The following is a 14,285-nucleotide window of genomic DNA, read 5'->3' on the forward strand; positions in this document are numbered from 1 at the left end:
TCATAATCTGCGTTATGTTAAGTGAACTTGACATTATAAACTGTCGCCTTGAGTTATTTTCCCTTTGTACCTCTCAGCCTTCACCTCGTTTATCCCGTGTTGCTCCCTGCGAGGTTATCCCCTGTACCTATTAAACAAGTACGTTAATTGTTTTCCCCTGTTACCCCTTTACTCTGAGTCTCTGTGTAACTGCATACTGGTACCTGTGTTACATCTACATAACACCTTATTAATAACAACTGCCATCTCCTATCTCAGTAATGTAATAGTGAATAAAGATTTTACCGGGAAATGAGAATATTGAGAATGAATGATCAGTCTGAGCGGAGAAAGAAATAGATCTCTGTGATAAGACATATTACAAAGTTTCTTAATTTCATGTGTATTATTGATTTATGGAATAAAAATTAAAACAACGGTTACTCTTTAATCATAGGAGTTTAGTTTTTTTATGGTGTCGCAGCTTATGTTACTTGAGTGTTGCAGAATATCAAACTCTCTGAATGATCAGGCGGCAGAATAAAAGATTTTACTGTTTGGATGACATGATACTTATGCTTCGCACTATAAGTTTTAATACCAAGGATTAGCCTAAATGATTGTACGGCCCAACTGACATTGAAATAAAATTACTTAAAATAGCTCTAAATTTTCTTCCAAGTTCATCTTGTTCTTGGTAAAAAAAAAAATGTAAAAGGGTGCGCTTGGTACTTCCCCAGGCATCTCACGGGCCTCTCACGGGCCTGACCCTGCAGACTGGGTGCAGCTCACAGATATATACAGTGTATTGGATTAGCCAATCCTTGCATTTCTGGAACACTGCAAATTAACCCCTGGCAAACGAAATGATAGCTCTGCCAGGAAAAGAGCTGCAGTGTCATCTCAGGCGTGCCCAGCTAGACTCTAAGGCCCAAGTTCTGTGTGAAGCATGTGGAAGATAAAGTGACAGCTTACAAGTCTCACCCTGCCTGTGAAGGGGGAAACATTACCCACAGGCTCTGAAGCACCGTTTATTAATAACAGAGAACTCAGTTTGTGCAGATGAGATGGCCAGTTCAGAGGAGGAAGGAGAACGCTCCCAAGAAGGGAGGTAAGATTCTATATATAATACCCCTACAGCAAGAATGAACATACTCTTCTAGATGCAGGAAGAACAACAGGCGGAACAATACCTTTTTATGTTTGGGTGAATGCAGAAATAGTATGAAATAAGAGATTCATAGGCTAACAATGTAGGGTGAGGAGGGTTTGTTTTACAAATGCTTACTTGGAATAAATAATGATAGATAATGCATAAGATGACATCACTGTGGAAGAGGAGGGTGACGGTCTTCGATTGAGTAGCTGCATTAATAGCTGACATTATGGCACATAGATGAAGTAGATCAGATTCATCATGAAGCAGCACACGTAAAAGTCATCACGGAAGGCAATTCAATTTATGGTGTGACAACACCTTTCTATATAATTTTTTATGATTATCATTTAATATATAGAAAAATATTTTCTAGAACGTAGTTAAAAATGCTTAAACATTTTACAACAAGCCCTGTAATTGCAACTAACCCCTTGTACCATTTAATCATTGTAATTCTAAAAATGATTTTGAAAGGTGAGATGCTTCAAAAGGTCCTTTCACAAGTGAACTGGTGGTCACTGGTGATTTTCTTCCATCTGTGGGATTAAGAAGTCATAGATAGATATAAGGGTCAAAGAGAGTGTTGGGGTTGCCTTGAAGAGATCCTGTCATGGTGAAAATAGTATCTGATCTTTAGGCAGGATCTTGTAAAGAAGGATTAGCTGATCAGAGTCATATACATTTTTGGTAGAAAATTTTCAGAAAAACTTGCATTTTTTTCATTGAATCCTTGGTGTTTGCATGCATGAGTCCAGGGGGCGGTCCAACTCATTGATTGACAGTCTTCCCTGTAGGACTATGCATGCGAGCATACAGTGGGTACGGAAAGTATTCATACCCATTTACATTTTTCACTCTTTGTTTTATTGCAGCCATTTGGTAAATTCAAAAAAGTCCATTTTTTTCTCATCAATGTACACTCTGCACTCCATCTTGACTGAAAAAAACAGAAATGTAGTAATTTTTGCAAATTTATTAAAAAAGAAAAACTGAAATATCACATAGTCATAAGTATTCAGACCCTTTGCTCAGTATTGAGTAGAAGCACCCTTTTGAGCTAGTACAGCCATGAGTCTTCTTGGAATGATGCAACAAGTTTTTCACACCTGGATTTGGGAATCCTCTGCCATTCTTCCTTGCAGATCCTCTCCAGTTCCATCAGGTTGGATGATGAATGTTGGTGGACAGCCATTTTCAGAGATGCTCAATTGGGTTTAGGTCAGGGCTCTGGCTGGGCCACTCAAGAATGGTCGGAAATGTTCTGAAGCCGCTCCTTTGTTATTTTCGCTGTGTGCTTAGGGTCATTGTCTTTTTGGAAGGTGAACCTTCGGCCAAGTCTGAGGTCCAGAGCACTCTGGAAGAGGTTTTCATCCAGGATATCTCTGTACTTGGCTGCATTCATATTTCCTTCAATGACAACCAGTCGTCTTGTCCCTGCAGCTGAAAAACATCCCCATAGCATGATGCTGCCACCACCATGTTTCATTGTTGGGATTGTATTGGGCAGGTGATGAGCAGTGCCTGGTTTTCTCCACACATACCGCTTAGAATTATCACCAGAAAGGTCTATCTTTGTCTTATCAGACCAGAGAGTCTTATTTCTCATAGTCTGGGAGTCCTTCATGGCTTTTTTAGCAAACTATGTTTGCTTTCATATGTCTTGCACTGAGGAGAGGCTTCCGTCGGGCCACTCTGCCATAAATGACCAACTGGTGGAGGGCTGCACTGATAGTTGACTTTGTGGAACTTTCTCCCATCTCCCTACTGCATCTCTGGAGCTCAGCCACAGTGATCTTGGGGTTCTTCTTTACCTCTCTCACCAAGGCTCTTCTCCCACGATTGCTCGGTTTGGCTGGACGGCCAGTCCTAGGAAGACTTCTGGTGGTCCCAAACTTCTTCCATTTAAGGATTATGGAGGCCACTGTGCTCTTAGCAACCTTGAGTACTGCAGAAATCCTGTTGTAACCTTGGCCAAATCTGTGCCTTGCCACAATTCTGTCTCTGAGCTCCTTGGCCAGTTCCTTTGACCTGATGATTCTCATTTGGTCTGACATGCACTATGAGCTGGGAGGTCTTATATAGACATGTGTGTGCCTTTCCAAATCAAGTCCTATCAGGTTAATTAAACACAGCTGGACTCCATTGAAGGAGTAGACCCATCTCAAGGAGGATCACAAGGAAATGGACAGCATGTGACTTAAATATGAGTGTCTGAGCAAAGGATCTGAATACTTATGACCATGTGATATTTCAGTTTTTCTTTTTTATTAAATTTTCAAAAATATCTACATTTCTGTTTTTTTCAGTCAGGATGGGGTGCCGAGTGTACATTAATGTGAAAAAATGTTTTTTGAATTTACCAAATGAATGAATGAATGCAATGAAACAAAGAGTGAAAAATTTAAAGGGGTCTGAATACTTTCCGTACCCACTGTAGCTGTCACATTTATACAAACTCCAGGGATTTCAATATATAAAATATGCAAGAAGTATAGTTTCTCCTTACGGAGATTGACATGCTAAGCATGCCGTTATGAGGAGACTTAAAGCCGCAATACTCCTCTAGGAAATCTGCTTATTATGCAAATTGTCTCTTCAGAGAGGAAGAGAACTAGAACTCTAGTGCCACCTATTGGAAGTAGCAATCCTACAAGTCAATGTCGACCCTTCATTGAGCCTTGTCACGTGACTTAGGATAATAGCCAAACCAGTATCTCAATTGTATGTATTGTATAAAATGTATGTTTAAAATAAAAGTTATACTGGATCTTTTCCAACAAACCTATGTATCCTTCTTATCAGCTTCATCTCTATACCATGATGCTCACAAATCAGACTCCATGCACAATGTGGCAGGTTCCCTTAAGTCATACCGGACGACAGAGTACTTCAGCAGTTAAACCGGATGACTTAGTATTACAGCAGTTAAAAGACATGTTTTTTAGGCTTAATTGACAATCAACTAATCAACATTTTGTGAACAAGTTGATTTTAAAGTCAAGTAGAGCTTGTAAAAAGTTAGTGAGCATGCATTCTCAGAAGTTATTGTTTAGCTGCTGCTCTGTACCCACATGCCTACTATAGACACCACTATGCATCACATATGGTGTTTTTCCCCTCATTTATCAGATTTATCTAATAAGATATTGTACACATTTTCTGATCTTCTCTTGTACTATTGATTCGTGGAAAAAAAATAAGCATGTAATTACTATTTTAGTTATTTCCTATTTCTCCAGGGTATGTGCAGAGTCCAGTCCCTCTTTACCAGGCACTCCAGAACTTTTGTCCCTAGAGGACATAGGTGTAAGGTTCCAGTGCTGTATTGCAGCTGTGCAAGACTTGGAAAGGGAACGAGATGAGCTCATATGCGAGCTGGCCTTACTTCAGGAACCCTCTTTGGAAGCAGTACAACGGGCACATGAAGAAGTAGTGCAGGCATATGGACAAAAGGCACGAGCAGAACTGGAAAGGGACTCTTTGAGGGAAGAGATACGTGGAATACGCCGCAGATTGTTCAGAGTGACTAAAGAATGTGTAGCATGCCAATACGAACTTCAAAATCAGCGTGAGGAATTAGCACAGAAAACAGCAGAACGAGAGGAACTAGAGACTGTTGCATCCCGGTTGACAGAAGAGCTTTGCCAACTGCGGAATACCTTTACTCAACAGAGACAGGGGGAAGAACAACGACTTAGAGTTCCACATAGACGAGTTTCACGTGAACTGCAGGAAAGACGACGCCTCTCAGCAGAGCTTCAAAGCCTAACTGAGGAACAGCACAGTACCCTGCAAGACCATTATGAGTCCAAACTCCTTCAACTTTTAGAGCGTGCTGAAAAAGGGGCGCACACCTTAAGACAGACACAGGATGAGTTGCTAAGGCTGAGAGAAGAGATAAGGCCCCTCCAAGGAGAAGCCTGCAAGCTACAGGTTCAGAAGAGCAATCTGCAAGAGCAAATTCATCTTATGAAGAAGAAAAGGGCAGAGGAAGTCCTGCTATACAGGGTATGGACTGAATTAGGCTAAAGCATATAAAAAATGTTTCTAAAAAACAGATGCTAATATTATATATATATATACATTATATATATATATTAGAATAGCAGATATGTGAGAAAAAAGTGATTACTTGGGTGGACGTTTTTCAGCAATACAGGTATTTAATTAAAGAACAGTACAACGTCACCCTGGCCTTTATTGGTTTAACAGATTGTGTTCAATTACACTTGAACTGTGAACTGATGGCAATATGTATCTAATCTCTGCTAATATATATATATATATATATATATATATATATATATATATATATATATATATATATACACACATATATCACATATATAAACAACTATTAGACAAGCAGTTTTCTATGTATTTAAAGGGAATCTGCCAGCGGGAATTCACCCCCAAACTACTTATATGTGCATGTATTATTTTCAAAGACAAGTCCAGCATTACCTTTACATGGACAGACTGGTCCTCCAATCCAGATAACTTAGTGTTTGAATTGGTATTCAAATGAGACTGTGCCACCTCATCCAGCTTCTATGGTGTGTGACTTCAGGCAAAGTAGCCATCAGTTAAGCAGGAGGAGATAGTGCTGAATGGGGAATAGAGCTGGAGTGACCGATGCTTCAGATCTACAGCCTCATTTGCATATAACTGCAAACGCTGATTTCTCAGTAACGCAGGAAGGGATGGCCATGCAAAGGTATTACTGAATTTGCCTTTGAAAGATTTATTTTAAAGCAAGTTTATCAACAGTTTTTATCTGCACTAGATAGAAGAGGTGTAGAGTTATTTAAACAATTTAAATTACTGCTAGAAAAGAAGTACCCTCTTGAATAATGACTCCACAACCATCACTCTAGAATAGAGGTATGCAAATTACCTCTTCAGAGAAAAAGAGGACTTGAACTCTATAGCGCCACCTGTTGGTAGTAGCGATCCTACAAGTCGCAATCAACCCTTTAACGAGTCTTGCAATATGACTTAGGATAAGAGCCAAATCAGTAATGGTGTGCTAAAATTTAACTTAATTTTCTTGTTGATGCTGCTGCTAAAACAACACAGTAAGGTATGAAGACAAAAAGTTAGGCTAGGGTCACATTGCGTTATGTGACCGCGTTTAACGGACTACGTTACACCGCAGCATAACGTGGTGTTAACGTAGTCCGTTAACGCCGCCATAGCCTGTAATGGTGAACGCGTCGCTAGCGCCCGCCCACATTGGGCTAGCGCTAGCGATGTGCCGTCATTTGAGTGACGGACCTCGGACGCTGCTTGCAGCGTCCGTGGCGCGCCCGAGGTCCGTTCCTCGCTAGTGCAGATCGGGGATCTGCGCTAGCGGGGACGCCGAACGCGGACCCTAGAGAAGCATTGCGTTAGCGCAATCCGCTAACGCTATGCGCTTAATGGATTGCCCTAACACAATGTGACCCTAGCCTTAGTAAAACTGATTGCTTTCCATCTACAATAAGTATAAAGCTTACAGATATGATACACAGTCACATACATGAAAAAAGCAGTGTATATATTAAAATATGTATTTATTAGATAAATGATTAAAACAAACAATTACAAAAAAAATTACGAAAAGCAGAAAAAAGGGTAAAGAAACCTCATGAAGTGCATTACAGGGGGTAGTAAATTTCAATACATAAAAGTTTACTGGACAGTTCAAGTACATCAGATTGTATCACGCAGTATTGGGCACAGAACCCTCTGTTTCTTGTTTCAGTAATACAATATATTTCCTGCTTTACTTTCTGTTCTTCCTGAACTATCCCTACATCCACTGATCCTGTCAGCCCCAGGGATTTCCCATTCAGTTCCACAGTGTATCCGAGATCTGATACCTTTCCTCCACAGGGAGTCTTGTAAAGCCTTATACAGCCCAGAACACTTTGTACTTGCTTCTGCTATCAGTCCATTGGACCATAAACTTGACCTTGTCACTTAGCAATCTAACTCTCCTCTAGACACAAGAAGCATTCTCCTTTTTATTGGCCCTAACCCCTTCCACTGTGGTCTAGACAAAACACTTAACTATATCTGTCCCTGCAGCCAGGGGCGTAGCTAGAGCTTTTGCCGCCCGGGGCTGTTCCCGAGTTTGGCGCCCCCCCCCCCCCCCCCAGAATGTATGCGATTTTCACACTTAGTCATGTACCGACGAGCTCCTCTCCCTTAAGCTCCCAATGTTAAGTGAAAAACTGAGAGAAGCAGAAGAGAAGCTCGTTGTTACAGGACCACGAGTATGAAAATCGCATATGAGTGACGTGTCCATGTGTCGACGACTGGAACCTGCAGAGCTGAATCCTGACATCGCAGCTTCTGAATTCTCACAACTAATGCACTGCACACTTTTAGGATTCTCCCTGGCCGGTGGACGGTCATGTCAGCACAAGCATGTGATTTGTATACTTCTGACCACATTCCGACTAGACTTGCCCAGCCTCGCTCAGTTCATTATCATAGAGTGAGGCCACACATGTCTAGTCAGCATGTGACCGCATGTATGTAAATCGCCAGCACGAGAGAATCCTGACAGTGTGCAGTGCGCACTGTGAAAAGTCAGAAGTCTGCAGTCACAAAGAATGACTGCAGACTCATTACAAACCTGGACATCCCCTTTAATGCTCCTAACATAAATAAAAACATGAGAGTTAGTTAGTATCACAAATAACATTTACATCCAGGTACCTTATAGATGACGTCGCCTCTGGAGTTGTTCTCCTTCATTTCTTCATCTTGTCCAGACCCCATGATGAGTTTTCTGATCCACAGCCGTCTCTGCAGACTTCCATCTTCTCCGTTCTTTTGCAGAAAATCTCCACATGACGCCCTTAAAGATACAAGTGTCATTATAATGCTCCTGAATAAAAAATTGCCCCTCACTATATTGTCTGCATAAAATATGACCCCCACACTGTCCGTCTTATGGTACTTGCTCTTCACACTGACCTCCCCTTTCTATACCGGACCCCTCTTCACACTGACCTCTCACACTGTGTCCCCCCTATAGGGCCCAGTATTTATACTGTACTCTCTCATCACACTCCCCCTCCTTTGTATACTATCCCCTCCTGGCTGTGCCCTTACACTGTCCCCCATGCTACGCATGCACACATCCCAACACCCTCACTCCCCGTACTCTGTCCACATACGTTTTTCACATACGTTTTTCACATCGCTACTCATACTGTATCCGCATACATCCCCCCGTTTGACCCCAAGCTGTCTGCACCCATCCCCCATACTGTTTCCTCATATATGCCCCCCATCTCCCCCTTTGCTCTTCATTTTGTGTCCTCAGATCTCCCCCACACATTAAATCCCCCATCTCCACTCACATTAAATCTCCCCCCACAATAAATCCCCTCATCTCCACTCATATTAAATATCCCCAATCCAATAATATATCCCACTATCCCCACTCACATTAAATCCCCCCCACTCACAGTAAATCCCCCCCACAATATATGCCCCCCCATCCCCACTCACATTAAATCCCCCCCACAATATATGCCCCCATCCCCACTCACAGTAAATCCCCCCCACAATATATGCCCCCCATCCCCTCACATTAAATCCCCCCCCACAATATATGCCCCCCATCCCCTCACATTAAATCCCCCCCCACAATATATGCCCCCCATCCCCTCACATTAAATCCCCCCCACAATATATGCCCCCATCCCCACTCACAGTAAATTCCCCCCCTGCACTTTCGGTGTCTTCAGCTCCACTGGAGCACTTACCACCGATCTGCAGCTCCTGCTCTGCCGCGCAGGTGAGTGACGTCAGCAGCGTGATCACATGACCTGATCACACTGCTGGCGTCGCTCTGACCCGGCAGTCAGAGCTTCAATTGTACTCGCATCTCAGATGCAGTACAATTGAACACTGGGAGCCGGCGCGCCGCAGCTTCTCTGTGCCGGCTGTCAGCTTGACAGTCGGCACAGAGAACAGCTGACTCCCAGTGCGGGGGGTGACAGAATGCAGCCGCCGGGGGAGACACTGCGGACCGCCGCTTTAGGCGGCCCGACTGCGCCCCCCTGCCGGCTGCTCCCCCCTAGATACGCCACTGACTCACCCCCACATTGTGCCGCCCCCCCGCATTGTGCCGCCCGGGGCGGCCCGCCCCCCCCGCACCCCCCTTCCTACGCCACTGCCTGCAGCCTATTGCTGGGCAGATCTCCCTTACAAACACTATGCATCTTATAACAGTATGCACTAAGCATATTACAGGTACAATGCATATCACACTATCTTATGTCCTAAAATCTTAATCTAAATCTTACCTTATGCAGTCCTATACTGTACACTACCAACACTTTCTATCTTTATCCTAAGCACTAAACTATGTGTAATACTATGCTTACCTCATACTGGTGCTGGAGTGTACCTTACTTACACTAGGCATTACCTTTACACAGCAGCACCTTTACATAAAACACTATGCATTATTACACAGTACATTCCTAAAATCGCATGACATAGTTCCCACTTCACATATCACATTCACAATCCATGTGCAAAACACATGACACTAATCACTTTGTTTTCTTCAGGGGCAGGAACATGACAGTCACTGTCCACACCCTTACATATACTGTACATGCTACCGTAACCCCTGAGGTCACTGATTGGATGCAGGAGTCACTTGAATGATGAATGTAACATAGTGGAACAGCAGCACTGGAACAGTGGGGTTTTGAATAGATGATTTTTTTAAATTATTATGATTTACACCAATTTTGAAATATCCCAGACAGCTCCTTAAAGGTGTATGCACGCAACTGTACATCATGTTATTAGTTACCATTTATGTAGTGCTTCTGTTATTTGATGTCCACAGCTAATATTATACAAAGGTATATGCATGCCAAATTACAGAGGTATTTTTCACTAGACAAATTGTTTCCAGTAGAGTCCTATGGAATGCAGATGGGTATGGAACCACAAGTAGTCCTGTGACCAAGTGCCAGAGAGCAGTAGACACTATTGCCTGTACATTGCATAATATAGAGATATGCTCTCCTAGCAATATTCATTGACACATGAATATCTTATTACTTCTCTATACAACTCGGAAAATATTTGGACCATGGCTCAAGAGCGCAATAAAAATGAATATAACCATAATCCCCCATAAGAATATATTATAATATTGCAGTACCCATATATACCCAATGCAAAGGTGCCAAGTCCACCATATATTAAAGCGGTCTGTTATCATAGATCTAGATACAGGTGCTTCTCACAAAATTAGAATATCATCAAAAAGGTAATTTATTTCAGTTCTTCAATACAAAAAGTGAAACTCACATATGATATAGAGTCATTACAAACAGAGTGATCTATTTCAAGTGTTTGCAATGACTTTATATAATATAGGAGATTCACTTTTTGTATTGAAGAACTGAAATAAATTACAGTAACTTTTTAATGATATTCTAATTTTGTGAGAAGCACCTGTATGCATTGTATTGGCAGACACCACCTGATAAATACCATGGCAAATAAAAAGTTGTACTTTGTTTCTATTTGTTGTCCTTTAATTTCCTTTCTGGTACCAAAGGTGGCTAGTTCACATTTAGGAGAAAAAAATTAGAAAAAAAAAAAAACACAAAAAAAGCGCTTCAAGGATTATGGCTATGCTGACTCCAAGTTTGTATGCAAATATATATTGTGATATCCCTATAGGTTTCTATTAGGTAAAATATATCTCAATACTTATAAAATGTCATTCACTATAAGGATACTGAATAGTATTGAGTGCTGTTAAAAAAACCCATTATTGTTGTCTTTTCTTTTAAAAAAAAAAGCAGTCAGAGGAATATAAATGTATGGCATATGTTTAAATATTTCTTATGTTAATCAATCAGATAAAAAAAAACAAAAAAAAACATTCCTGCTTTCAGCATTTTACTCTTGTAATTGGCAAATATTGTATGATAAAATGAAAAAGCATTGGAAAAAGATATTAAACTGTCTTCTGACACCAAATTAAATTTTCGGACTGGGAAGTGTAAAATAGGAAGTGTGGTTTTCCTGTACCCTATGTATCTGTGAGCAGGTAGCGGGATACAGTGACGGACAGGAGGCAGAGCAAGAGTTAACAGATTTATTAACAGGGGTATACTCCACGCAGGGAGGTAATGGGTTAAGCACGGGGTATGGGAGGTGATATTAGCACGGTATGAGTGTGGGGTGAGGTAAAAGATAAAGCAACTGTTCATGAAAGGGTTAACTTAACAGTCCGCCGGCTTCCTGGCTGCAGGGCCTTTAGTTCCAACGGTGGCGCCCAGGAAACTGGTGCGTGATGACTCCAGTGTCGTTTTGAAGAAGCTGGAGGTCCAGTTCCCGGCAATGGCAGTGAGTCGCGCTGTACTAAGTGGGGTCCTGGATCCAAGGTTTGCCGTACGGGGTGCAGCACAGTCTGTAACACCGCTGAAGCGTGACTCAGCTCGGCAGTAGTATGCGGGTAAGAAATTACACAGTTCTAGATTAGTCACCTGGTCTGTCTTAGGAGGCACGTGCACAGTAACCACTGGCCCGGAGCGTCTGGAACTTTCAGTCACAGGAGGAAATGGGCACCCAGCATATCTCTGTCCAAAGTCAGTGTACCTGGACACAGGAAATCTACAGCACGGGCCTGCGCTAGCATGGAGCACCTACTTCTCCCTGCTGCGCGCTGTCTTCCCACCAAGTCTGCCCTCTCTTTCCCGCGCACAGGACCTTTTATCTTAGTCATGCCCCCTGCTGACAGTGCAAAGGTCGGTCTGTGTTGGAAAGCTTTCCCCCGGTCAACAATGGTGACAGCCCCGACAGTTCCGGAACCGGCACAAGAGAGGTACCCCCGGTCTGGTCCATCTTCTTACATATCCATATGATTCCACAAGTCACTTCTGCTTAAAGGAGTTGTCCGCTTGAGGCTCAAGTCTGCAGTCTCTCTATGTGACTGCTCTCTATGTGATTGCAGACTTGTGAACACACAGTCAGGATTCTTCTCTGCTGGTGCCAGGAATGGGCAGGCGTGTGATTGCAAGTATGCAACTTGCATACATGCAGTTACGTACCGACTAGATGTGCATGGTCTCGCTCAATACAAGTGAATGAGCAAGGCTAAACATATGACTGCCTGCTTGCAGTGTCAACACCGGAGAATCCTGACAGTGTGCACTGTGCACGCTGTGAGGATTCACAAGTCTGCACTAACAGAGTGACTGCAACTTGAACCCCAAGTCTGGACAACCCCTTTATTTCCGATACCTTATAGATATATCATATGTTTATCTAGAATACAGAGGCACATGCTTCCTACAACAACGTGGAAATTAGGAATCATATATTGTCTTACTAAACTAAAGTAACTTATAGCTTTCCTTATTTTATTAAACTCACTTGAGCATTTCTTACACTGGATAACGTCAAACATGACCTATGATAGGTGTAAATGTCTCTCCAACCTAATAACTGTTTCTATCTTGGATACTCTTAGAGGAATAACCTATTTATAGGAGAGCGCTACTCATGGGCAGAGATCTGAAACACTTCCTTTCTCACGCTTTCACTCTGACGACTCACATTTGCTTTTGGGAGGCAAACCTGGGGTTCAGCTCAAATGACATAGGAAAACCCAATACTTGACTCCTTACATTGCTCATTTAATTAGGTACCAACACATACCTGAAAAATGGACTTCATGCCAAGTATATTTATAGCCGAGTGGGGAAAACATAGCAGACTATTAAAACTATTTTAAACAGTAACCCAGGTCTGTATTTTCATATATGAAATGCCATGTTGCCACTCATTTGGAGACTTAACAATGGATTTATGTGCTTACTACACACTCACTATGTGATTTGGATAAAGCAATGGTTAGATCTAATGTCTAAAAAATATCTCATTCTGCATCCAGGAACGGCTGCAAGAACAAGAAGACAGGAGGAGGGAGATTAAGATTTCAGTCCAGCTGCAGCAGCATCAGAATAAAGAGATGGATGAATTACGGAAAAGTTTAGCCCAGGAGCTTGCAGTCTACAAGTATGTTACATCAAACAATAGTTTTCCAGGGTGGCACTTTAGTTATATTATTTTAGGCAAAACTTGTATGGTTAAAATATTTCATGCACATGGTGTTTGTACACTTTTAAGAAGGGTCCCCCAACCCGTGGCTAGGGAGCCACGGGTGCCTAGCATGTGTTGCTTGTGGCTATCTGCTAGCTTGGTGCTTTAGCATCAGGTCTAGCAAAAAGTTATGAAGAGCCGGTTTCCGGATGATTACTGTTGCAAGAAGCCCCACACACAGGGCCGGACTGGGACTAAAATTCAGCCCTGGCATTTGAAGTCACATAGGCCCTCTTGTCACATGGTGACTGTATAATATCTTTGTACACTTGTAGGCTACAAGAAGTGAGGGGAGTGTAACACGACTATATAACATATAATTACAGCTGTATCCAGCATTACAGCTCAGTCCCCATAGAATGTAATACAGCACAGCCCCCATAGACTATAATACAGCACAGCCCCATAGAATGTAATGCTGCACAGCCCCCATAGACTGTAATACAGCACAGCCTCCATAGAATGTAATACAGCACAGCCCCCATAGAATGTAATACAGCACAGCCCCCATAGAATGTAATGCAGCACAGCCCCCATAGAATGTAATGCAGCACAGCCCCCATAGAATGTAATGCAGCACAGCCCCCATAGAATGTAATGCAGCACAGCCCCCATAGAATGTAATGCTGCACAGCCCCCATAGACTATAATACAGCACAGCCCCCATAGAATGTAATACAGCACAGCCCCCATAGAATGTAATACAGCACAGCCCCCATAGAATGTAATGCAGCACAGCCCCCATAGAATGTAATGCAGCACAGCCCCCACAGAATGTAATGCAGCACAGCCCCCATAGAATGTAATGCAGCACAGCCCCCATAGAATATAATGCAGCACAGCCCCATAGAATATAATGCAGCACAGCCCCATAGAATATAATGCAGCACAGGCCCATAGAATATAATGCAGCACAGCCCCATAGAATATAATGCAGCACAGCCCCATAGAATGTAATGCAGCACAGCCCCATAGAATATAATGCAGCACAGCCCCATAGAAT

General features: G+C 42.5%; 1 protein-coding gene across 1 annotated transcript in view; it reads left to right on the top strand.

Annotated features, from left to right (window-relative positions):
• Positions 1-859: 859 nt before the first annotated feature.
• The window catches only part of SYNC (syncoilin, intermediate filament protein), a 39,933-nt gene continuing 26,507 nt past the window's right edge, over positions 860-14,285 (top strand). The window contains exons 1-3 of the mRNA XM_077295999.1: positions 860-1,090; positions 4,378-5,146; positions 13,074-13,198. Coding sequence (XP_077152114.1) covers positions 1,047-1,090; positions 4,378-5,146; positions 13,074-13,198 — 938 coding nt within the window. The 5' untranslated portion in view covers positions 860-1,046. The remainder of the gene's footprint in view (positions 1,091-4,377; positions 5,147-13,073; positions 13,199-14,285) is intronic.

Source organism: Ranitomeya variabilis, chromosome 3, assembly GCF_051348905.1.
Source record: "Ranitomeya variabilis isolate aRanVar5 chromosome 3, aRanVar5.hap1, whole genome shotgun sequence".
NCBI classification, from domain to species: Eukaryota; Metazoa; Chordata; class Amphibia; order Anura; family Dendrobatidae; genus Ranitomeya; species Ranitomeya variabilis.